At 36.8% G+C, this 27,577-nt stretch overlaps 1 protein-coding gene across 6 annotated transcripts in view; it reads right to left on the minus strand.

Annotated features, from left to right (window-relative positions):
* Positions 1 to 337: 337 nt before the first annotated feature.
* Positions 338 to 27,577, minus strand: part of CRPPA (CDP-L-ribitol pyrophosphorylase A) — a 377,884-nt gene continuing 350,644 nt past the window's right edge. For 5 of the 6 annotated variants that reach the window (XM_070787554.1, XM_070787553.1, XM_070787559.1 and 2 more), the window contains one exon: positions 338 to 5,254. In XM_070787554.1, coding sequence (XP_070643655.1) covers positions 5,055 to 5,254 — 200 coding nt within the window. In that variant the 3' untranslated portion in view covers positions 338 to 5,054. Of the gene's footprint in view, positions 5,255 to 25,986; positions 26,011 to 27,577 lie in introns of those variants that run through there. The other variant, XM_070787558.1, reaches the window with a different exon arrangement.

Genomic DNA, 27,577 nt, shown 5'->3' on the forward strand with positions numbered 1-27,577 from the left:
GTCAGAAGTGGGAAAAAGCAAGCAGCAATATGCAAGGTCTCTAAGGTCTTGTCTCAGCAGTGCCCTGCCACTTCTGAGTTGCTCTGTTGGCCAAAGAAGGTTTTGTGATGAATTCCAAGGTCAAGAAGTAGACATAAATTCCTCCTGTGGAAGCTAAGTGGAAGGAAAGAGTATTTCTAAACAGCAATTCAACCCACCACACCCATGCAGACATCATTAAGAGGACACAATATTTTTCCACTGTGCCCAATTACAGCTTTTATATCCTTAGCTGCCAAAGTAATTGCTGGGAAACCTGCTAATTAGAAGGGAAAGAAGAAAAAAAGCTAATTAAGACTTCTGGTTTTGTAAATTTTTAATATACTTTACAGAATATAGCTGAATCTCAAATTCTACTTGTATGCAATGTAAAACATCATACTGTTACAGTTTGAGAATACTGTATTTATTCAGTTGAGGCTGAGTCAGTTTGAAAAACAAATACATATATGCTAATTATCAATGAAAACTGTCATTAGATTTAAACATAGCAATAATTTAGTTATCAATTACCTCTATTTTGTTTTGTAAAGAGAACATTTAAAATATTTAATAGTAATTTCCTACTTTTCACTTTAAAAGATATATACGCTTTCATAATTGTGAAACTAAAAATACATGAGAATATATATAAATGTTACAGTGCCAAACACCACCTATACAGCCGCTTCTAGCCCACTTATTTGAAACTATATTAATAAATACTAAAACAATATGTACTTATCATTTATTCTGCTTATTTTTAATTAAACTTTTAAAATAATTTCAAATCTTTATCTTAAATGGCTTTCTTAACCTTTTGCTAAAATATTATAATTTATGTTTCTTTGATATAATTAGTTTCAACATTAAAAAGAAGTAAAATTTACATATTTAACTTAAGAAATGTAATATTGCAAATTGATTTTTATAAAAGAAATACTGCACACACATATGTGTATATAAAGTAAAATTTGATAGTTATAATTACAGATGACCCTTGAAGATGCAGGGGTTGGGGCACTGACCTCCCCAGTACTTGAAAATCTGTGTATAATTTATAGTTGGCCCTTTGCATCCATGGTTCCTTCCAACCTGAACATTCAACCATTGTGTAGTACTGCAGTAGATACTACTGAAAAAACTCACGTATAAGTGGTCCAATGCAATTCAAACTTGTGCTGTGCAAGGGTCAACTGTTTAATATACAGTCTTTTCATGGCAAGCCAATGCAAAATGCTTAAAGTGGCCACAGTAAGAATGGCTTTGGGTAGAATAGGGATCTGACTTTTATCTGTAGATGAGTATTTACAACAAGTCATCTCTCACACTGAGCACTTTCTTGAAAACAAAGAAACAAACTACCTCTTAGCAATGAAGGTCAATCAAACCACTGATCACACTGTTAACTTCCTAAAAAGGCTGACTTTAAATGGCATGTAATTAAGTAGCATGCATTTAAAAAGAAAACCGTCTTTCCACAAATTTTTGCAAGTAGAAAGCAATTTCAGCAATCCTCAGGCATACTTTACCATTATTTTTAAAGGAACTTTGGAAAATAATGTGAAAATGGACAGTTTTCATGAATGTATGTTTCCAGAAATGAAGATGAAAATAAACCTGTAAAGTTGCCTCTGGATCTCTTAACAAACACAGCTGATTTACCTTTCTCTCTTGGGGAATATTTCTCTTTGTTCCCTTTATCCTTAGCTATGATTTCTGTATGTTGAAAAGCCAAAAGCCTCAGGACTTTCCTGTGCTCACTGGATGGACAAGTCCCTTTGCATCCATTCCTCCAATACTCACCCAGAGCCTCTGGTTCATGTCCCACAGCCTCGCTGCTGGATGTCCGTTGCCTGCAATCATTGCTATATAGGAAATAAGCTTAAAACTCATTCTTAGTACCCAAGTTTAAGCCCTGTTTTTTGCTACTAAGCAGACACATGTCTTTGGAGAAGTCAGTGAAGATCTCTGAGCCTCTGTTTTCAGTAAAGGATGTGAGGAGATTTCTTTAAATTATTTTCAATGCTGTGAATCAGTTTTCAAATTATAAAGAAAAAAAGTAAATACCATAATGATGATGGGGATTTCAGACCCAACTTAATATTTTATCTAAATCTCACACCACTAAATGTTTACAACTGCCTAGGGTAACGGCATACGGTTCCCAGGTAAACAAATGGTCGTCTGGTATAACGTTATACCAGAGAAGAATTCACCTTGGAACAAACAGTACATCTTTCAGCTGAACGGTCCATCATTCCATTGAAATCTAAGGTAACACAGCCAGCACTCAATAGATACACTGATATTCTTTGTGCCAGAGAAATGCCCAGTTTCCCACCATGTACCTAAAGACATGAATCTTTTCTTTAAAAATCTTGATAATTTTTCCCCTTTTGCCTTTATCAGCACTTTCAAATTCTTAAAACACTCACTTGAAGACATCAACAGGAATATCTATGACCTTTTACAATGCAGCCAACCCACCCTAACAAAGAGAGTTCTAACCAATATCTACACAATGCCCATATATTTTTATCCTCAAGATTTTTAATTAAATGATTTATTTATATTTCTTAACATCCCAAGAGACAGAGAGAGAGAAAATGGTGAGCCCAGGAATTTAGATTCAAGCCTACATTCATTCAAACCAACACAGTTCACCTAGGAGAATGCATTGCAACCATTATTTCATGTCTTTTATATTCTACTATTATTTAAATATAAAATATAAACTCTACAACTACCAAGGATACTTGGGAAATAAAGGGAAAATTACTCAACATGTTAAGAAGAGACTGCACAAGGCAGATAATTCACAGACTATCTGTAACTGAAAAAATTTTATGCAACTTTCACAGTTCCCACATGGCAGGTTAAACTCTGGCATAACCCTAGTATGTTTCTATAAAGTATATATATAGAACAAAAAGCATCTCTAATGACTGAATTCACAGAATTATAAAATATAAGGCAAAGGGAAAGTCATCAGCATCTAAGATGTATATACCAGTGGGAATTTGAAGGAGTAAGAACTTAAAAAGGTAGCAGTTATTAAAATTATTTGATGTACAATCAACTAGCCTTTGAGTGGATCACAATAAACTGTGAAAAATTCTGAAAGAAATGGGAATACCAAACCATCTGATCTGCCTCTTGAGAAACCTACATAAAGGTCAGGAAGCAACAGTTAGAACTGGACATGGAACAACAGACTGGTTCCAAAGAGGAAAAGGAGTACATCAGGGCTGTATATTGTCACCCTGCTTATTTAACTTCTCTGCAGAGTACATCATGAGAAACGCTGGGCTGGAAGAAGCACAAGCTGGAATCAAGATTGCCGGGAGAAATATCAATAACCTCAGATATGCAGATGACACCAACCTTATGGCAGAAAGTAAAGAAGAACTAAAGAGCCTCTTGATGAAAGTGAAAGTGGAGAGTGAAAAACTTGGCTTAAAGCCCAACATTCAGAAAACGAAGATCATGGCTGCTGCTGCTGCTGCTAAGTCGCTTCAGTCGTGTCCGACTCTGTGCGACCCCATAGACGGTGGCCCACCAGGCTCCCCCATCCCTGGGATTCTCCAGGCAAGAACACTGGAGTGGGTTGCCATTTCCTTCTCCAATGCATGAAAGGGAAAAGTGAAAGTGAAGTCACTCAGTCGTGCCCGACTCTTCACGACTCCATGGTCTGCAGCCTACCAGGCTCCTCTGTCCATGGGATTTTCCAGGCAAGAGTACTGGAGTGGGGTGCCATTGCATCCGGTCCCATCACTTCATGGCAAATAGATGGGGAAACAGTGTAAACAGTGTCAGACTTTATTTTTGGGGACTCCAAAATCACTGCAGATGGTGATTGCAGCCATGAAATTCAAAGACGCTTACTCCTTGGAAGGAAAGTTATGACCAACCTAGATAGTATATTGAAAAGCAGAGATACTACTTTGGCAACAAAGGTCCATCTAGTCAAGGCTATGGTTTTTCCAGTGGTCATGTATGCATGTGAGAGTTAGACTGTGAAGAAAGCTGAGCACCGAAGAATTGATGCTTTTGAACTGTGGTGTTGGAGAAGACTCTTGAGAGTCCCTTGGACTGCAAGGAGATCCAACCAGTCCATCCTAAAGGAGATCAGTCCTGGGTGTTCATTGGAAGGCCTGATGTTGAAGCTGAAACTCCAATACTTTGGCCACCTGATGCAGAGAGCTGACTCATTTGAAAAGACCCTGATGCTGGGAAAGATTGAGGGCAGGAGGAGAAGGGGACGACAGTGGATGGTTGGATGGCATCACCAACACAGTGGACATGGGTTTGGGTGGACTCCGGAAGTTGGTGATGGACAGGGAGGCCTTGCGTGCTGCAGTTCATGTGGTCACAAAGAGTCAGACACGACTGAGTGACTGAACTGAACTGAACAACTACCAGTAGTTTATATACGTTCAGAAGACTAACTTGAGATTGACCAGTGTTAATTTCATGACACTTTCCAGTCTTCCTTTAAAGTTATTCACAAAAATCAGAACCCTTTTCAATTAATGTAAGTCAAAACTATATTTCATAAACCGAGGAAAACATACAATTTTAAAACATTAGAAAAGCAGGAGAGTCTATCTCCTTTAGGAATCTAAGGTAATGTGAGGCTATTGGTGAAGATACTCAGATCATAGTTCCCTGCTATCTCTTTTTTGTCAAGGTATGAAAAATCAGAATGCAATTCAAATAACCCACAGAGAAAGGATACTGTTAGAATTAACAATAATCATTAATCTTAATTTTAGTCTCATTATACAGTGATTTGCTAATTAACATAGAGATAATAGTTGACATTTTCTAAACTTTCATTCCTTGGACAATTAGCTGACTACTCATTATTTCTATTTTACCCTTTCATGCCTTTGTGAAAAGATTCTTTATGTGAAGGCCATTATTTTCCACTTGTCTGTTCTTTTCCAATTTAGGGAATTTATATTTGGCACGCATAAAAATGTTTTTAAGTTCACCTAAGCATCATATCCTATGAATTATAAAAGACAACTTCAACATTCTACCATATACAATTTGTAGGGAAGCACAAAAGAAATACTTGGGGGAATGTTTCTAAGAACACAGCAGGTAATTTCCTCCATGTTCTTTATGCTACCAGTAGTTGACCAATGAGTCCAGAATTTCTTTCTTTGATTAAGGCAGAAATAATGGTGGTGCCTTGCCTTAAACTTTCCCGTAGCTTCTGTTCCTCCTGAAAGAAAAGAAAACAATATTTGTTCTAGAAATAACTTTTCTTTTTAAAAGAATATTTTTTAAAGAAACTTCCCCCCAACTTTATAGAGATATAAACGTAAGTATAACATTGTATAAATTTAAGCTATATGATGTGATGATGTGATATACATATATGTATGTGTGTGCATATATATATATAGCAAAATTATTACTCAAGAAAAGTTTGTTATCACATCCTCATATAGTTAACAACTTTTTGGAAGGTGGTTAATAACATTTATGGGCTTTCCAGGTGGCTCAGTGGTAAAAAAATTCATCTGCTAGTACAGGAGACATGGGTTCCATCTGTAGGTCAGGAAGATACCCTGGAGTAGGGAATGGCAACCCACTCCAGTATTCTTGTCTGGAAAATCATATGGACAGAGGAGCCTGGTGGGCTACAGTCCATGGGGTAGCAAAGAGTTGGACACAACTGAGGAACTGAGCATACACACATAAACATTTAAAGATCTACTCTCTCAGCAACTTTGAAGTATACAATATAGTACTGTTAACTTTTCAGCCACTAGGCTGTCCGTTAAATTCTCTGAACTTACTCATCTCCTAACTGGAAGTTTGTATCTTCGGACTAACATCTCCCCCATTTCCTCCACTTCTCAGCCCCTGGCAGCCACCAATCACAGACTCAGCCCCTGGCAACCACCAATCACAGACTCAGCCCCTGGAAACCACCAATCATAGACACAGTTCCTGGAAACCACCAATCATAGACTCAGCCATTGGCAACCACCAATCACAGACTTCAGTTCAGTTCAGTTGCTCAGTCGTGTCCAACTCTGCGACCCCATGAATTGCAGCACGCCAGGCCTCCCTGTCCATCCCAGCTCCCGGAGCTCACTCACACTCATGTCCATCGAGTTGGTGATGCCATCCAGCCATCTCATCCTCTGTTGTCCCCTTCTCCTCCTGCCCCCAATCCCTCCCAGCATCAGGGTCTTTTCCAATGAGTCAACTCTTCGCATGAGGTGGCCAAAGTACTGGAGTTTCAGCTTTATCATCATTCCTTCCAAAGAAATCCCAGGACTGATCTCCTGCAGAATGGACTGGTTGGATCTCCTTGCAGTCCAAGGGACTCTCAAGAGTCTTCTCCAACACCACAGTTCAAAAGCATCAATTCTTCAGCACTCAGCTTTCTTCACAGTTCAACTCGCACATCCATACATGACTACAGGAAAAACCATAGCCTTGACTAGACGGACCTTTGTTGGCAAAGTAATGTCTCTGCTTTTGAATATGCTATCTAGGTTGGTCATAACTTTTCTTCCAAGGAGTAAGCGTCTTTTAATTTCATGGCTGCAGTCACCATCTGCAGTGATTTTGGAGCCCAGAAAAATAAAGTCTGGCACTGTTTCCACTGTTTCCCCATCTATTTGCCATGAAGTGATGGGACCAGATGCCATGATTTTCGTTTTCTGAATGTTGAGCTTTAGGCCAACTTTTTCACTCTCCACTTTCACTTTCATCAAGAGGCTTTTTAGTTCCTCTTCACTTTCTGCCATAAGGGTGGTATCATCTGCATATCTGAGGTTATTGATATTTCTCCCGGCAATCTTGATTCCAGCTTGTGCTTCTTCCAGCCTAGCGTTTCTCATGATGTACTCTGCATATAAGTTAAATAAGCAGGGTGACAATATACAGCCTTGACGTACTCCTTTTCCTCTTTGGAACCAGTCTGTTGTTCCATGTCCAGTTCTAACAGTTGCTTCCTGACCTGCATATAGGTTTCTCAAGAGGCAGGTCAGGTGGTCTGGTAGTCCTCATCTCTTTCAGAATTTTCCAGTTTATTGTGATCCACACAGTCAAACGCTTTGACATAGTCAATAAAGCAGAAATAGAGGTCTTTCTGGAACTCTCTGGCTTTTTTGATGATCCAGCAGATGTTGACAATTTGATCTTCGGTTCCTCTGCCTTTTCTAAAACCAGCTTGAACATCTGGAAGTTCACGGTTCACGTATTGCTGAAGCCTGGCTTGGAGAATTTTGAGCATTACTTTACTAGCGTGTGAGATGAGTACAATTGTGCAGTAGATTGAGCATTTTTTGGCATTGCCTTTCTTTGGGATTGGAATGAAAACTGACCTTTTCCAGTCCTGTGGCCACTGTTGAGTTTTACAAACTTTCTGGCATATTGAGTGCAGCACGTTCACAGCATCATCTTTCAGGATTTGAAATAGCTCAACTGGAATGCCATCACCTCCACTAGCTTTGTTCGTAGTGATGCTTCCTAAGGCCCACTTGACTTCACATTCCAGGATGTCTGGCTCTAGGTGAGTGATCACACCATTGTGATTATCTTGGTCTTGAAGATCTTTTTTGTACAGTTCTTCTGTGTATTCCTGCCACCTCTTCTTAATATCTTCTTCTTCTGTTAGGTCCATACCATTTCTGTCCTTTATCGAGCCCATCTTTGCATGAAATGTTCCCTTGCTATCTCTAATTTTCTTGAAGAGATCTCTAGTCTTTCCCGTTCTGTTGTTTTCCTCTATTTCTTTGCATTGATTGCTGAGGAAGGCTTTCTTATCTCTTCTTGCTATTCTTTGGAACTCTGCATTCAGATGCTTCTATCTTTCCTTTTCTCCTTTGCTTTTTGCTTCTCTTCTTTTCACAGATATTTGTAAGCCCTCCCCAGACAGCCATTTTGCTTTTTTGCATTTCTTTTCCATGGGGATGGTCTTGATCCCTGTCTCCTGTACAATGCCCCTGGCAACCACCAATCACAGACTCAGCCCCTGGCAACCACCCATCATAGACTCAGCCCCTGGCAACCACCAATAATAGACTCAGCCCCTGAGTGAAGTCGCTCAGTCATGTCTGACTCTTTACCACCCCATGGACCATAGCCTACCAGGCTTCTCCATCTATGGGATTTTCCAGGCAGGAATACTGGAGTGGGTTGCCATTCCCTTCTCCAGAAGATCTTCCCAACCCAGGGATTGAACCCAGGTCTCCCACATTGTAGGCAGATGCTTTACCGTATGAGCCACCAGGAAAGTCAGTTACACTAAGCTATGTCTATATTAGATAGGTCAACAAACAAACATTAATATCAGGTATTTACTGGTTTATAAAAAACAGTTGGAATAAATAAAAATTTTAAACTCACTTTTCCCCATTTCTCCTCAATCTCAGGAGTTAGAGATGGTCTAGATAAGTGCTCCTGAGAGCCCTGGTCTCAAGGCACAGGGAAAGAAAACCAAGTTCTAACAAAATGGCAGCAGGTTTAAACCAAATGGTGGCCAGACAAAGCAAAATGGCCATCAAAAATCACAACACAGAACACAGAGATGAAACACACATATAGACTTGGCAGTCTTCATCAGACACTCTCTTAAATATAAGAATACAGTCTTTCAGAAAATCTCCTATAGAGACAGAACTTCAGATTCAAGTACTAACAGAGTAAATGAAAATATCTCAGGTCTTCAAACATTTCAAAGAGAGGAAAGGAAGCCAGCCTGAAAGGAGGAGGAGGAGGAGGGGTGAGAGGGGGGCAAAAGGGGTGGCCTTACAGACATCTCCTGCCACCTGCAGATACCCAGGCATTATGGGACTTTACCCTGGGCCTCTAGAGAAGGGAGGACTAGAACTTGGCCCTACCAGAAACCAGACCAGAACTCAGTCGCTGGCAACCTCCAATCATAGACGCTCTGTTAGTATGAGTTTATGGAGTCACTCTGCACTGGCTTGCTGTTCTTTGGGCTCAGCATTGCTAGAAATCAGACTGCAGCCACTGGCAGGGACTTGGTGCCCCAGATAAAGGAGAAATGCTTTTATAAGCACTTTTGTTCTAGAAAAAATATATGCTGAAAGTACCAAGAAAAGCACTGACACAATTTCAAATGCTAATACTATGAAACAAAAGGTTATTTTCCCTGAATCCAATATCTGACCAACTTTGGTTTGGCTTTTTACTGAAGTGTGAGCATCTCTCTGATGATGCAATTCTTTTCTTTTTTTTTTTTTTTAGTGTTCTTCAACAACAGACTGTTATAAACTGTGAGAATTGGTGTGGAGGGGGGAAAAATCTTCTTGTTTTTTGAGTAAATTATCAGGCAGATTTGTGAAATGAATTACCTCACAAGTTGCTAAAATGTGGGTTTTGCCTTTGAAATCATATTCTTCCTTAGAAATTCATATTCTATGAAATTCTGTTTTTTTTTTAAATTATTTAGGCTTCCTGAATGCATGAAGGGATGATAAAATGAAAGAAAAATGAAAGTGGAAACAGAGTTAATACCTTAAGGTCCTTGGGTTATGAATTGAGCTATATCCAACGGAGAGATCTAGTGACCAATTTCCACACTTTGGCATCATCCGTAATGCCTTATCCCAACATTCAATCCATATATTCTACTCAAACTGCTACTGTCAGCATAATACCTTGGGCCCAAAATTACTGAAACAATCTTGTAGTCTCTCTAAAGTCTGTCCTCTTCTATCCTATTTCCTCCATAGCAATGAAAATACTGATTATAAATAATAAAAATCTGATCACATCATAATTCTGCCTAAAATCCTTTGAAGGCTATCTTTTATTTTTTTAATTTAATTTTATTTAACTTTACAATATTGTATTGGTTTTGCCATATATCAAAATGAATCTGCCACAGGTATACATGTGTTCCCCATCCTGAACCCTCCTCCCTCCTCCCTCCCCATACCATCCCTCTGGGTCATCCCAGTGCACCAGCCCCAAGCATCCAGTATCGTGCATCAAACCTGGACTGGCAACTCGTTTCATATATGATATTATACATATTTCAATGCCATTCTCCCAAATCATCCCACCCTCTCCCTCTCCCACAGAGTCCAAAAGACTATTCTATACATCAGTGTCTTTTTTGCTATCTCATATACAGGGTTATTGTTACCATCTTTCTAAATTCCATATATATGCGTTAGTATACTGTACTGGTGTTTTTCTTTCTGGCTTACTTCACTCTGTATAATAGGCTCCAGTTTCATCCACCTCATTAGAACTGATTCAAATGTATTCTTTTTAATGGCTGAGTAATACTCCATTGTGTATATGTACCACTGCTTTCTTATCCATTCATCTGCTGATGGGCATCTAGGTTGCTTCCATGTCCTGGCTATTATAAACAGTGCTGCGATGAACATTGGGGTACATGTGTCTCTTTCCCTTCTGGTTTCCTCAGTGTGTATGCCCAGCAGTGGGATTGCTGGATCATAAGGCAGTTCTATTTCCAGTTTTTTAAGGAATCTCCACACTGTTCTCCATAGTGGCTGTACTAGTTTGCATTCCCACCAACAGTGTAAGAGGGTTCCCTTCTCTCCACACCCTCTCCAGCATTTATTGCTTGTAGACTTTTGGATAGCAGCCATTCTGACTGGCGTGAAATGGTACCTCATATGGTTTTGATTTGCATTTCTCTGATAATGAGTGATGTTGAGCATCTTTTCATGTGTTTGTTAGCCATCTGTATGTCTTCTTTGGAGAAATGTCTATTTAGTTCTTTGGTCCATTTTTTGATTGGGTCATTTATTTTTCTGGTGTTGAGCTATAGGAGTTGCTTGTATATTTTTGAGATTAGTTGTTTGTCAGTTGCTTCATTTGCTATTATTTTCTCCCATTCTGAAGGCTGTCTTTTCACCTTGCCTATAGTTTCCTTTGATGTGCAGAAGCTTTTAAGTTTAATTAGGTCCCATTTGTTTATTTTTGCTTTTATTTCCAATATTCTGGGAGGTGGTCATAGAGGATCCTGCTGTGATGTATGTCAGAGAGTGTTTTGCCTATGTTCTCCTCTAGGAGTTTTATAGTTTCTGATCTTACCTTTAGATCTTTAATCCATTTTGAGTTTATTTTTGTGTATGGTGTTAGAAAGTGCTCTAGTTTCATTCTTTTACAAGTGGTTGACCAGTTTTCCCAGCACCACTTGTTAAAGAGATTGTCTTTAATCCATTGTATATTCTTGCCTCCTTTGTCAAAGATAAGGTGTCCATATGTGCGTGGATTTATCTCTGGGCTTTCTATTTTGTTCCATTGATCTATATTTCTATCTTTGTGCCAGTACCATACTGTCTTGATGACTGTGGCTTTGCAGTAGAGCTTGAAGTCAGGCAGGTTGATTCCTCCAGTTCCATTCTTCTTTCTCAAGATAGCTTTGGCTATTTGAGGTTTTTTGTATTTCCATACAAATTGTGAAATTATTTGTTCTAGCTCTGTGAAGAATACCGTTGGTAGCTTGATAGGGATTGCATTGAATCTATAAACTGCTTTGGGTAGTATATTCATTTTCACTATATTGATTTTTCCAATCCATGAACATGGTATATTTCTCCATCTATTAGTGTCCTCTTTGAATTCTTTCACCAGTGTTTTATAGTTTTCTATATATAGGTCTTTAGTTTATTTAGGTAGATAGATATATTCCTAAGTATTTTATTCTTTCCGTTGCAATGGTGAATGGAATTGTTTCCTTAATTTCTCTTTCTGTTTTCTCATTATTAGTGTATAGGAATGCAAGGGATTTCTGTGTGTTGATTTTATATCCTGCAACTTTACTATAATCATTGATTAGTTCTAGTAATTTTCTGGTGGAGTCGTTAGGGTTTTCTATGTAGAGGATCATGTCATCTGCAAACAGTGAGAGTTTTACTTCTTCTTTTCCAATTTGGATTCCTTTTATTTCTTTTTCTGCTCTGATTGCTGTGGCCAAAACTTCCAAAACTATGTCGAATAGTAGTGGTGACAGTGGGCACCCTTGTCTTGTTCCTGACCTTAAGGGAAATGCTTTCAATTTTTGACCATTGAGGATAATGTTTGCTGTGGGTTTGTCATATATAGCTTTTATTATGTTGAGGTATGTTCCTTCTATTTCTGCTTTATGGAGAGTTTTTATCATAAATGGATGTTGAATTTTGTCAAAGGCTTTCTCTGCATCTATTGAGATAATCATATGGCTTTTATTTTTCAATTCATTAATGTGGTGTATTACATTGATTGATTTGTGGATATTGACAAATCCATGCATCCCTGGGATAAAGCACACTTGGTCATGGTGTATGATCTTTTTAATGTGTTGTTGGATTCTGATTGCTAGAATTTTGTTAAGGATTTTTGCATCTATGTTCATCAGTGATATTGGCCTGTAGTTTTCTTTTTTTGTGGCATCTTTGTCAGGTTTTGGTATTAGGGTGATGGTGGCCTCATAGAATGAGTTTGGAAGTTTACCTTCCTCTGCAATTTTCTGGAAGAGTTTGAGTAGAATAGGTTTTAGCTCTTCTCTAAATTTTTGGTAGAATTCAGCTGTGAAGCCATCTGGACCTGGGCTTTAGTTTGCTGGAAGATTTCTGATTACAGTTTCAATTTCCGTGCTTGTGATGGGTCTGTTAAGATTTTCTATTTCTTCCTGGTTCAGTTTTGGAAAGTTGTACTCTTCTAAGAATTTGTCTATTTCTTCCACGTTGTCCATTTTATTGGCATATAATTGCTGAAAGTAGTCTCTTATGATCCTTTGTATTTCTGTGTTGTCTGTTGTGATCTCTCCATTTTCATTTCTAATTTTGTTGATTTGATTTTTCTCCCTTTGTTTCTTGATGAGTCTGGCTAATGGTTTGTCAATTTTATTTATCCTTTCAAAGAACCAGCTTTTGGCTTTGTTGATTTTTGCTATGGTCTCTTTTGTTTCTTTTGCATTTATTTCTGCCCTAATTTTTAAGATTTATTTCCTTCTACTAACCCTGGGGTTCTTCATTTCTTCCTTTTCTAGTTGCTTTAGTTGTAGAGTTAGGTTATTTATTTGACTTTTTTCTTGTTTCTTGAGGTATGCCTGTATTGCTATGAACTTTCCCCTTAGGACTGCTTTTACCATGTCCCACAGGTTTTGGGTTGTTGTGTTTTCATTTTCATTCATTCCTATGCAAATTTTGATTTCTTTTTTGATTTCTTCTGTGATTTTTTGGTTATTCAGCAGCGTGTTGTTCAGCCTCCATATGTTGGAATTTTTAATAGTTTTTCTCCTGTAATTGAGATCTAATCTTACTGCATTGTGGTCAGAAAAGATGCTTGGAATGATTTCAATTTTTCTGAATTTACCAAGGCTACACTTATAGCCCAGAATGTGATCTATTCTGGAGAAGGTTCCGTGTGCGCTTGAGAAAAAGGTGAAATTCATTGTTTTGGGATGAAATGTCCTATAGATATCAGGATCAGTTATAAACCCTTTACCTGGCAGGTCTTTTATCCTTCCAACCCTCTTCTTATCATTCCCTTAAAATCACTCAATTCTCCAAGCTATGTAGAATGGTTTAAGAATGCCTATACAAGCCATTTTTCAAGCTTTCATCCCTTTGCACTAACTAATCCCTTTGTCAGAAAAGCTGTCCCACTTGCATCCTAGCCTAGCTGACCCAACTAACTCTGAGGTTCAACTCAGGTATCAGTAACTCTTAAAATCTCTTTGACTGCTGTTCTCCAACTCAATTTGAGTGAGGTGAATATTTACTTAATTCTAATAGTCTTTCTAGCTGACCATCTATTCCACCAGATGATCAGTTTCTTTCTTTCACATTTTTAAAAGACTTTTTACTTTGTATTGGGGTATAGCCAATTAACAATGTGATAGTTTCAGGTGAGCAGCAAAAGGACTCAGCCATACATATACATGTATCCATCCCCCCCAAACTCCTCTCCCTTCCAGGCTGCCATATAACAAGATCCGTTTCTTTATGCAAAGAATATTTTATCTTTGAAGATGAAATATCTAGTTCAATGCCTTACACACTGTAGCACTCCATAAACTAACAAATTCAAAGCACAGGGAGCTCTGACTCTGATGGACATATATTCACCCTTTCCGTTTGATTCATTTATTAACAATAACAAGTATTGGATTACTTTGTTTACTCCTGTTTACATATTTACCCAGAAGTCTGGCAACTGTGCAAACAAGAATGCTATCTTATCGAAGCCTTCCCACTACCACCATGCCTACACTAGCCCAGGCTTAGGTTCCTCATCTTTGATGATGATAGTTAAGAGATTATCTCGGCCCCAGCTACTCTTTTCATCAGTTTCCCTGATTGTGTTCTAAGAGGTGGAGATAGGGAAGAGGCACTGGGGCTGAACAGTGGCTACTTCACCTCTTGTGAGTGAGTTTTAATGACATTTCAATAATGGATTTCAAATTCTGTATCAGTTTCAAGAATATCAAATCACACTAACAAATCATTTAAAAACCAGATATGTTTGAGCTTAAAATGTGATTCACAGATAGGAGTAGATATCATTCGTGACACACCGTTCATAAATATAGAAATAAGTATTCTAAAACAGAAAAAACTAGAAAACAACTATAGACACATATTTGTCACTCTTAATGATTAATTAATTACAATGTTGCAGGGTATGATACACATCTATTTCTAAGTCTTATTAAATTGAGATATACAACAGATGATGATAATAAAGATTTTCCATTCAAAAATAAACAGGAAAAGGTGATCTGCATCGTCTCCTTGAAACCAGTTTACCCTTATAATGAAAGCAGCACAGTAACAAAGAAATGAAGGCAGAAAAAAAGTCTGTTTAAGATTCTAGGGCTAGAAAAATCACATTTCTCTATCTTGGAATAAATCTTCCATGCTCATTTTGATTGCTCCATAACTTACATATCTAACTAATAATGAATTTAAGTAAGAATGTTCTTTTAAAGATTTGCAATTGTTTATAGGCATCATTTGCAAAGATTATAATTTAGTGAAAAGAACCTATGGTATTTCACTAAATATTTTTATCCCTCTCTGCCTGACTCAATCATTTCATCTTCGAAAAGCATGGAATTTTAAGAGCTGATTTACACAAGATGGTGAGACAGACACATACTTAGAAAATTCTAGTAGGTACACAGATTAGATATACAAATAATTTATGGATTTCAAACTCATCTCAAAACTACATTTCTCTATAGAAGTATTGATAACATAAGTAAAAACAACGCAAATAAAACTTTAAAATGCATTTTCTGCTGAAAGTGGATTTGCAAAACAGTATTTTAACCCTTGATGGAGACAAAGATGTGAAGGACATTACAGGTGGACATTTTATTATCATTCATCCATATTTACATATATATATATATATATATATATAGGCATTCATTCCTTTCTGTGTTCCAAATATTACAGGATAAAAAGTTTAAGGTTAAAACTACACAAGCAAGGTCAACATGAACACTGAAAAGTCATGCTGATGATATGTATTCTTGATTTTTTTTTTGAATACTTTTTTGATGTGGACCATTTTTTTAAAGTCTTTATTGAATATTTTACAATATTCCTTCTGTTTTATGTTTTGGATTTTTGGCCACTAGGTATGTGAGATCTTAGCTCCCCAAGCAGGAATCAAACTCATACTCTCAGCATTGGAAGGTGAAGTCTTAACCACTGGACTGCCAGGAAAGTCCCTCTTGATAGACTTTACAGAATCTTTTTGGTAAGGACTAAACCAAGTAAGACATGTAAATCACCGACATCTAACAAATATCCTATTATAACAGCTGCTAGAGATATTTTTATGGAGCCACAACAGCGTAGCTGATATCACCTACTCACTAATTCACCATACACAACCATTAAACCTGAAAAACTCTAGGTAAAAATGTTGTTTACAGATCTAAGACAGTAACCAACACATATTTACCGTCCTTGAAAGCAGAGACCATTGGCTAACATTCACCCCAGATGTCTTGTTAAGAGAATTTTTCAAAACTTATGAAGAGGAGAAATAGAGCCCAAGAGAATGACGGTCTCTCTGGATGTTAAAAACAGAGGTTACAATTTAAAATTGCCCAAGTGGCTCCTATTGGGCAAAAAAATCCTTGTTAGGGGAGAGTTGCAAAGAATTTCTAAAAGTCTGCTGAAAAGTCCACTTGTTTGACCAGTTCCTACTCAGTGCTTGCATAGGAAGAGACTCCATGGGGATTAAAAGAGAATAATTGCTGGCAAGCTGGAAGGAGGAGCAGAGATTTCAGAAGCTGCTCTGTACTTAGGAGGAGACTAGATGTGATTTAGGCTGGAACACGGAGACCTTGGTGAACATTCATGACCTTCAGCAGAGATATCTGACTGGCCATGCCTACAGACTAGGAATAAGGACAAAACTGAACAAGAGCTGCCGAACCTCCAGAATAGCAAGTTGGTTTCCCAATAATACAAGTTCTTGCCAGAACAAATTTTATTCTTTGTAAGAAGCTAAAATAAGCCAGAACTACTTTTATAATGTATTATAACTAATGTATGACAGGCAGTAAAATATTACTCGACAAGTAAAGAAGTAGAACACAAAGCAGGAAAAAAAAAAAAGTTCAGTCGCTCAGTCATGTCCAACTCTTTGCGACCCCATGCCCTGCAGCACACCAGGCCTCCCTGTCCATCACCAGCTCCCGGAGTCTACCCAAACCCATGTCCATTGAGTCAGTGATGCCATCCAACATCTCATTCTCTGTCATCCCCTTCTCGTCCTGCCCTCAATCTTTCCCAGCATCAGGGTCTTTTCAAATGAGTCAGCTCTTCGCATCAGGTGGCCAAAGTATTAGAGCTTCAGCTTCATCATCAGTCCTTCCAGTGAATATTCAGGGCTGATATCCTTTAGGATTGACTGCTTTGATCTCCTTGCTGTCCAAGGGACTCTCAAGAGACTAGACTGTAGGTACTATGGCTATAGCTGGGCATAAGAGAAATGAGGGGATTCAGAGCGTGGTAGGATCACAGAAGGCAGGAATGGTTCCTCAGGGAGACAGAATAAAATGATGAGAGAAAGAGGAGGAAAATACTGTAGAGTTCCAAGATGGATAAGAAATATTTTGCGACAAGAGATAACTGATTCTTAGAATGGCATATCAGTGTGATAAGCTAGAATTTATATAGGTATTGTAAGGAAAGTGTGCACCCAACAAAAAAGTAAGAAAAAAGTACCCAAATTAATCAGCAGTTTATTTACAATGTGTAACTCTTGTTGTTCAGTTGCTAAGTTGTATCTGATGCTGTTGTGACCCCCATGGACTTTTAGCCTGCCAAGCTCCTCTGTCCATGGGATTTCCCAGGCAAGAATGGGTTGCCATTTCCTTCCCCAGGGCATGGATCTTCCTGAACCAGGGACTGAACTCACATTTCCTGCATTGGATGCAGATTCTTTACCACTGACTCACCAGGGAATCTCTAGCAACATTCATTTCTAGGCTTCAGGTTTACCTTGATTTATACTCAGCAGTCAGAGAGAATAAACTGTGAACATGGCACATTAATGTTTATATAACACATAAAAAAACAAAAGCATTATTTTTTTTAATTAAACAAAAAATGGGAAGATACATAAAAAGATATGTTAAAGTCTATGGTATTTTCCAAGTAGCACTAGTGGTGAAGAATCCACCTGCCAATGCAGGAGAGTAAGAGATGCAGGCTCCATCCCTGGGTCAGGAAGATCCCCTAGAGGAGGCAATGGTAACCCACTGCAGTATTCTTGCCTGGAGAGTTCCATGGACAGAGGGGTCTGGCAGGCTATAGTCCATAGCGTCGCAACATTTCTGCTTAAATCTAAATTATTGTCATAACAGGAATTACTTGTTTTACTTTATCACTCTATTCACTTAATAACAATGTCACATTTTGGAAAAAATATAATAATTGCAAACACTATCATCTCATAAAATAAGAATATAACTTCTAGCTGGAAAATACAACATTCACTTTTTTTATTGGTTAAAGCTATACTATAAACTAGAAACTGGTCATAAAGTAGCCAGGTTTCTTAAATTACTGGAAGGGAAAATATCAAAATGTAAACAAGAGTTATTCTTGGATGACAGATTTATGGCTATTTTTATTTCATCTTTATATTTTGCATTATTTTCAAATTTTTCAGAATAAACACATTTTATTCTAGTAAGAAAAGAAAGCTTTGTAAAACTTACTTTCAAGACTATTTAAATTCAAGGAACTAAATTTTATTTGTTATATAAAACTGATAATTCATAATATTGTATACATTTTTAGAGAACATTTACCCCCACCAAAATACTCAAAATCTGTACAAAGAAAACATTTTTGTTTGAATATTGCAATTTTCAATAAAAGATCAACAAAAGAATCATAGTAATAATTTACAAAGTTTAGCTTTCTGCTGATTTAGAGGTTAAGAAAGATATAATGGAAGTCAAGCTAAAAGTAACAACAGAAAAATATGTACTTAATTTTATTCAGCAGGTTAGCAATTTCTCATTGACATCTTGAAAGAGTCTCTTACAGCTGGATTTTTTTAAATATCAGGAAAAATATCAAATAAAATATCAACATAAAATTGCTATTTTAAATTTTTTATATCCTCAAACTGAATTATTTAGCATTAGAATTCACCATGGGTTTTAACTAGAAATTTGTCATATTTAACTATTTCCTTATCACTTTGTACCTTCAGGATTAGGATAAAATATGTTATTTTAAAAACAGTTTTATTTTATATTGAAGTATAATTGATTTACAATCCATAATATATATATTTTTAAAACCTTATACAACTTAATAGAAAAGATAACAAACAACTCAGTTAAAAAATGGATACAGGCTCCAAACAGACATTTCTCTGAAGAAATAAACTCTGTTTAGATGAAAGATTCATGAAAGTTCTGATTACTTTTATCTTTTAAAAATATAATTCTCAATTTACTCTAGAGTGTCTTTTGAGAAATTTGTATGCAGGTCAGGAAGCAACAGTTAGAACTGGACATGGAACAACAGACTGGTTCCAAATAGGAAAAGGAGTACGTCAAGGCTGTATATTGTCATCCTGCTTATTTAACTTATATGCAGAGTACATCATGAGAAATGCCGGGCTGGAAGAAGCACAAGCTGGAATCAAGATTGCTGGGAGAAATAACAATAACCTCAGATACGCAGGTGACACCACCCTTATGGCAGAAAGGGAAGAGGAACTAAAAAGCCTCTTGATGAAGGTGAAAGAGGAGAGTGAAAAGTTGGCTTAAAACTCAACATTCAGAAAATGAAGATCATGGCATCTGGTCCCATCACTTCATGAGATGGGGAAACAGTGGAAACAGTGTCAGACTTTATTTTTCTGGGCTCCAAAATCACTGCAGATGGTGACTGCAGCCATGAAATTAAAAGATGCTTACTCCTTGGAAGAAAAGTTATGACCAACCTAGATAGCATATGGAAAAGCAGAGATATTACTTTGCCAACAAAGGTCTGTCCAGTCAAGGCTATGGTTTTTCCAGTGGTCATGTATGGATGTGAGAGTTGGACTGTGAAGAAAACTGAGCACCAAAGAATTGATGCTTTTGAACTGTGGTGTTGGAGAAGACTCTGGAGAGTCCCTTGGACTGCAAGAAGATCCAACCAGTGCATTCTGAAGATCAGCCCTGGGATTTCTTTGGAAGGAATGATGCTAAAGCTGAAACTCCAGTACTTTAGCCACCTCATGCAAAGAGTTGACTCATTGGAAAAGACTCTGATGCTGGGAGGGATTGGGGGCAGGAGGAGAAGGGGATGACAGAGGATGAGATGGCTGGATGGCATCACTGACTCGATGGACATGAGTGTGAGTGAGCTCCGGGAGTTGGTGATGGACAGGGAGGCCTGGCGTGCTGCGATTCATAGGGTCACAAAGAGTCCAACACGACTGAGCGACTGAACTGAACTGAACTGAATTAAGTCTTATCAGTACAACCCTGTACTTGGACGGTTTTTTTGTACTTACTGTATCTTTTTTTTTCTCTTTTTGGTTGATGGATAGGTTTCCTTCCCATGATTATATCTCTTATTTTCAGTAGTGTAAAAACTTTTTCAATGCAAAAATTCTCATGGGGCTCTTTTTTTGGTTGCAACTCAGAGTTTTATTTGGTAAACAAAGGATAGTACACCCCCCAGGCATGAGAGCAGGCCAACCCTGAAGAAGAGGCCTATATCTTCTGCCCACTTTTTAATTACAGTTTTATATTGATTTCTATGAACTGTTTATATATTTTAGATATTAATCCCTTATTGGTTATGCTATTTGCATACATTTTCTCCCATTTAGTAGGTTGTCTTTTTGTTTTGTCAAAAGGTTTCCTTAATCTGCAAAATCTTTTAGGTTAAATTAGGCCCCATTTGTTTTTGTTTTTTTTAATTTTTTAAAATTAATTAATTTATTTTAATTGGAATCTAATTACTTTACAATATTGTAGTGGTTTCTGCCATACATTGACACGAATCATCCATGGGTGTACATGTGTCCCCCATCCTGAACCCCCTCCCACCTCCCTCGCCATCCCATCCCTCAGGGTTGTCCCAGTGCACGAGCTTTGAGTGCCCTGTTTCATGCACTGAACTCGGACTGGGGATCTATTTCACATATGGTAATATACATGTTTCAATGCTATTCTCTCAAAACATCCCACCCTCACCTTCTCCTACAGAGTCCAAAAGCCTGTTGTTTATATCTGTGTCTCTTTTGCTGTCTTGCATATACGGTCATCGTTACCATCTTTCTACATTCCATATATATGCGTTAATATACTGTTTTGGTGTTTTTCTTTCTGACTTACTTCACCATGTATAATAGGCCCCAGTTTCATCCACCTCATTAGAACTGATTCAAATGCATTCTTTTTAATAGCTGAGTAATATTCCATTGTGTAAATGTACCACATCTTTCTTATCCATTCGTCTGCCGATGGACGTCTAGGTTGCTTCCACGTGCTAGTTATTGTAAACAGTGCTGCAATGAACATTGGGGTACATGTGTCTCTCATGCGACTTTGAAGCCTTTGGCAAGGTCTTTGAAAATCAAGAGGAAGAGGATTTCTTTATTGTCACAGAAGACTGGGGATGAAGGGGGTACCTCATCATTCACAGCAGCTTTTCTTTTCCCCTGCTCCAAGACCTGGGTTCTATCTCTGGGTTGTGAAGATCCCCTCGAGGAGGGCATGGCAACCCATTCCAGAATTCTTGCCTGGAGAATCTCATGGACAGAGGAGCCTGGTGGGCTACAGTCCATAGGGTCGCAAAGAGTCAGACATGACTGAGTGACTAAGCACAGCACAGTATCACCATCCACTTCACAATTTGGATAGGCATAGTCTGCCACTCCAGAAGCAAGTGATGAAGAAGTAACACATTGCAAGTGTACAAGTGGTCGATTTTCTGTAATGCCATATCCTCTGTAATGCCATATCCTTACTGATCAACTATCTCTTTCAGTTTTCTCAAAGGACAACTTTTGGCAAAACTATACCCAGTGTGAAAAGTGAAAGTGTCAGTGGCTCAGTCATGTCTGACTCTTTGCAACCCCAGGACTATAGCCTACCAGTCTCCTCTGTCTGGAATTCTCCAGGCAAGAATACTGGAGTGGGTAGTCATTCTCTTCTCCAGAGGATCTTCCCGACCCAGAGATCAAACCCAGGTCTCCTGCATTGCAGGCAGATTCTTTATTATTTGAGACAATAGGGAAGCCATACCCAGCGTGGCTAAACTTAAAGTACTTTTTTAAAAGGCATATTTCTAAATATTAAACCCTATTACGCTATCACACAATCAGTACTTGAATAAAGAGATATAAACAAATTTATGGTATGCTGTTAGAATCAAATTTATAGTACTTTTGTAGGATATTGTCTCCAAGAATGGCAGGAAAAGCTATGACATCACTGTTCTCCAAATCTTTATAGACAAATTAAAAGAAATCTTTTAGATATTTTCATCTTCCATGAATATCATTCCTAAAGAACACAATGTACCTTGTTAAAAGAAAATTTATAATTTAAAAAAATATATAAAAATTTAGGCTTTAAATTTCTCAAGATATTATCCTTAAGGAAGGGTAAACATTATATTTTCTCAGCAAATTTCATACCAAAAGCCTAATTCAATTTCCATGAATGACAAAACTGTCCTGAAATTCAAGTGGCTTATATTTTGATATTAATATCTTTCTGCCATCCACCCTTGTTTTGGTGAACTCATGTAAAAATTATCTAAATGCTTCAAAATTTCAAGCATTCTAAACAAATAAACTCTGTATATATGTCTGCATATGTATCCATCCATACCACACAAAATACACAAAAATCAAAACTGTATACTTTAGAAATATTTAAATTTGTGTCACATGTATAAGATAATTAAAATCATATCCCAATAATCAGAGGCTAAATTTCCTTTCTGCATACAATTTGCTGATATGGAAGAAAAAAAATCTAATGGTAACACACTGTCCCCTAGTGGAAATGAAAATAAATGCCTGGTGTTGTAAATCTCCCAAACTGCAGGAAAAAAAGCAGTCATTAACTAAGAGACTGAGAAAAACAAAACAGTTCTCTCCAAATGAAAAGAATTTGCCTCTTGCTCGTCTGAGTGAAACACATGTCTCCTGAAAAATACCAGTGAAAACGTACTTGAGTTCACTTATGAACACGGTCACCCCATAGCGCTTCTCATCTCCTTTACTCTTCAGGCCTGGCACAAGGCCTTGCACAAGTGAAGGTGCTCAGTGAGTATTTGTGAAATTGGATAATTAAGAAAAAAGAGAGAGCTGGTTAAGAATATCCTATGGGGGCAGCAGTGTTACTCTGCTGAATGAGAACAGAGAATAAAGATTAATACAGACCCAGTATTAATACAGTATGCAGAGCTCAGAGCCAGAACACAGTGGGGGTAAAACACAGACAGCCAAAAGCACCAGACGTCTGGCTCGAGGAACAAGCAGCTCATTATTATGTCAATTATTTCTAGATCTGGGACTTGTCACACTGTCATACTGTACTTTGTTACAACATCATTCACAATATCAATTCCCCAACCTAATAAAGTTGAAAAAACTGTCTCATACACAATGTCTCTTTTAATCAGCAAAAATGTTTTGATCGCGTACAACTCACGCAACGGTTACCACGTCCTGCTAGTTTTGTGTTGTGACATCCCTCGCCAGCTGTACTCCAACCACTCTAAGTCTAGTCTTTATCATTCTGTAACTAGATCCCGCTACAGTATCCTAGCTGGCTACTTCTTTCTGCTCTTGGCTACTGCACTAACCTTACTAGAACAATCATTTTCATGGTATTACTTTCAGCACAACTTCACCTTAGAATTCAAGATTATTCCCAATCAATCCTCCTGAACATACTTTCCCTCCTTTACTATATAGAATCGGCTTCTGTGGCCATACTGATATAATCATTATTTTCTCCAGTAAAATTGTATCCCAATAATTGTCTTTCTAATTCACATGAATTTTCTAAGACCTGGCTGCGATGACTTCCTCTTATGAAGTCATCTATTTTATTGCACATCAGTAATTTACATGATAACAGTTTGCCTCACAATCTCTTACAAATATTTTGTCAAGTTTGTGTTATGTATAAGATCCCATTTTCTTAACTAAACTGTAGAAAGTAAAAGGCAACTCTCCCAAATTAAATTTTAAAATCAAAGTACTATGCCTACAGTAGGTACTCAGGAAACGAACTAGATGAATTTGCTAATTAATTCTATAAAGATCTGGCTTTATATAAAACTGTTAAGATATATTTGAAGCATCAAAATTTTTAGATAAAGACACATCATTATAGAAATAACCTCCTGAAAATAAAAATAAGAAAAAAAACCTTGTATCTATACTTGAAAACTGGAAAGATGTCAAAAGCAAGAAATTTACGCTACATGATTTCTCTCCTATGAAAAAAAAAAAGCCTGGTCTCAGAGATAAGTGTAAGGGACAATAATAAATTTACACTAATATACCCAAGTCAGGAGGATAAAACAGACAATTATGTAGGTATTCTCTTCCTTGAGGTGGTTGCATAAGCAAAAAATCTGTAGACTAGGTGTTGGTAAGCAATGGGTACTATTTCTGCAGTGGGTACTATTTCCACAATGGGTGAGAAATGATAGGATGGACAAAAAGATTATTCATAAGGCTATCTTGCTGAATGGATGGCTCAGGTGTTAGTAGAAAAATATACTGATAATTTCTCTTAGAACATAAAGCCTGGGTAAAATTTTTCCATAAACTTTAGATTCAAAATTTTAACTACAAACTTAAATAACTAAAATAGCCCAATTCAAACATAACTTCTTGATAGGAACATGTGAGTGGGCAGAGAGAATTATTGTTAAAATAGTTCTGAGCAGTTAAAAAAGAAAAAAAAAGTCTAGTTCATGACCATTAGACTTCAATATTGGTTTAATGTGTGAGTAGTATCCAAAATTTTACTTGTAAAGTTCCACAGAAAAGTATTTACCTTTGTATTAAAAACTGTATATTCTCATAAGAATGAAACTCCTTTCAATGACTATATTTCAAGAAGTTCCCTGATATTAACATATAAGGTATATATTAAGATATGAATGGATAGATGTTTTTTTCACTAAACAGAATATGTAGTTGGGCAAGTTAGACAAACGCATAAACACATATATGCGCTCAGAATAGTAAGCTATGAAGAAAACAACAGACCAGTTTAGTTTCAAAATGAATCCAGCATTAGGATTTCCAAGCACAAAGTATTTTAAAACTATGTAAAAAAAAAAAAATTCCTAATTAACAAAAACTGTTCTAACCTGATCAGAATGGTGCCAACTTGTATCAGCATTGACTAGCAGAAAACTAACCTGACAAAGCTCTCTCCTACAATGAAGAGCAGAGGTCTTTTGCATGGAGAACAACACACGGTAGAATATTATCCATAGAGCTTCTTCTCAATAAGAAGGTAGACAAAAATCAGCAGATATGTGAAACAATTTCTAGATGGAAAGAACTTTTTGAAATCATTAGAATTAACCACCTTTCTCTGAAATGATGCAGCAAAGTGAAAACAACAAGATTCAAGAAGATGCTTCAAACACAGAGGTAAGAACAAAGCAGGAATAATTTTGTGTCACTCCAGATTTCATACAGATATTAAATAAATGTATTTGAATTAAATATCTTATTTGAAGTGGCATACAATCTTTTCTTAGCTAATTTAACTTAGCTAAATGGAATACAGATTTGAAGATCTATAGAGCTCAGAAGAATAAAAGAGTAAAAATAATGAGAAGAGAATCAAGATACCAATTAAAGAACTAAATTACATATATTACTAGGCATCCTGGCTAACTGTAAGAACCCAAAAGGAGACACTGTGGGATATGCAGGGCTCTGAAAGCATACCTAACAATTGCGTTTTTTGGGTTTTTTTGTTTTTTAAAAAGAGTATTTTAAAACTTATCTTACACGATCATGAAATAAATGAGTAAAAAATAAAAATGAGACTCCTTTCAGTGACTGTAATTCAAGGAGCTCCCTGAGATTAGCTGTAAGTTATATATTAAGATATGAATAGATAGATGCTTTTTCCACTAAATGAATATGTAGTTCAGCAAGCTAAACAAACAAACAGGTATATGCACTCAAAATAATAAGTTATGAAGAAAACAACAGATCAGTTTAGTTTCAAAATGAATCCAGCATTAGAATTTCCAAGCACAAAATATTTTAAAACTATTTAAAAAAATTCAAAATAAACAAGTATGGAATAACAAAAATAAGTAAAGGCCCTCAAAGAAGAGCAGGCTTGAAAAATAAATAGAATTTACAAATAAAAATGTTACAATTTAAACAAAATGTCTCAAAAGATGGGTCAAACATATTAGACTCACCTGAAAAGAGAATTACTGAAACTGAAGACAGCATTGAAGAAATTAATCAAAATTCCTATCAGAACATATAAAGAGAAGTTAAGAGATTTGGCAGACATGATAGCAATGTTTAATACATAATCAGAAAGTGAGGAGCGAGACAATGGGGATAAATAATAAATAAGTTATTGCTAAAAAATTGTGCAGAATTTATAGAATATAGGCATTCATTCATAAAGGAAACCTACTGAATTTCAAAGTGGGTAAAAAGGAAATTCAACAAGTAGACAAATTTCAGGGAAACCATGGAACACTAAACATAAAGACATGATCCTAAAGCAGCTAGAGAGAACAACCAACACAGGACTAACAGTTACGTTACATGGAAAACAGCTTTTTTCACAGCAATAACAGTGGCAAAAACATGACGTATTTGCAAACTGCTAAGAATAAAAATAAAAAAGTCACCAAAAAACAAAACTTCCTTCCAAAAATACCTATCAACCTAGAATACTTATACATAATACCCCACAAACAGTATTTATTAAATGAAAACAGAAGATGGACTCCCTCAGATAAACATAAAATTTTATTCCTAAAAATACTCTGGCACTAAAGGCTGTACCTTAAGTAGGAAAAAAAAAATAATTTCAGAAAGAAAATCTAATAGGTTAGAAGGTATGGAAAACAAAGAAGTAGTTCTAAAATAAGTCTGTAAATCTAAAAGAAGAAGTGTCTCAGGGAAAAAATGTAACATTTAAATGTGGAAAGTATTTAAAAGAACAAAATACAAGCGCTGAGTAAAAACACCAGCACAGGGACTTGCCTGGTAGTCCAGCGGCTAAAGACTCCACACTCTGAATGCAGGGCCTGGGTTCAGAACCGTGATCAGGGAACTAGATCCCACATGCCGCAACTAAGACCCAGAGACGCCAAATCAATTTTTAAAAAAGAACCCTAGCATAAAAGGTGGAAGGCAAGTGATTAAACAAAATGTTCTGAGATCCATGAAAGTTTTGGCAGATTAAAATATTAAGATTTTCACATAAATAAGGAAAATAAAATTTCAAAAAATCTAAGAAATAGTCCATGAACAATAGAACAACAAACTTAAATTAGTAGAGGGGAAATGGGATAAAAGATTTCTAGGGGTTTTCAGGGATCTAAAGCCAATGGTGACTGTCAATATTTTCTCCAAAAACAATAATTAACAATGAAACGATTAAAACACAAACACACAACACTTTCAGTGTTGAAGGGAAAGAATTTCCAAACTTCAAAATAACTGGAAGTTAAAAGATAAAAACAGAAAACCACCGAATTTCAGTGAATAATTTCTCATGTGCCTCTGCCCTGTCTCAAGCCTTCATGGCAGTTAATGGCAGTCTGACAAAAACTTGAAGGAAGTGGAAAGCTACTATGAACTTCTAAAACCATCAACAGAGAGAATAAGCCTACTTTAAGTGTAAAAACAATTTTTTTTAAGTATGTAAAAATAGTAAAAAAAAAAAAAAAAAAAGTAAAAAGTAGAAAAAAGTGCATGCATAAAGACAGCATGACCATGAGAACTGACTTTATGCTTGAATGGAAGTGACAGTCCTCTCCTGGAAGAGAAAAATACTAAAAAGAAAAGAGAAGTAATC

This window comes from Bos indicus, chromosome 4 (assembly GCF_029378745.1).
Source record: "Bos indicus isolate NIAB-ARS_2022 breed Sahiwal x Tharparkar chromosome 4, NIAB-ARS_B.indTharparkar_mat_pri_1.0, whole genome shotgun sequence".
Taxonomy (NCBI): domain Eukaryota; kingdom Metazoa; phylum Chordata; class Mammalia; order Artiodactyla; family Bovidae; genus Bos; species Bos indicus.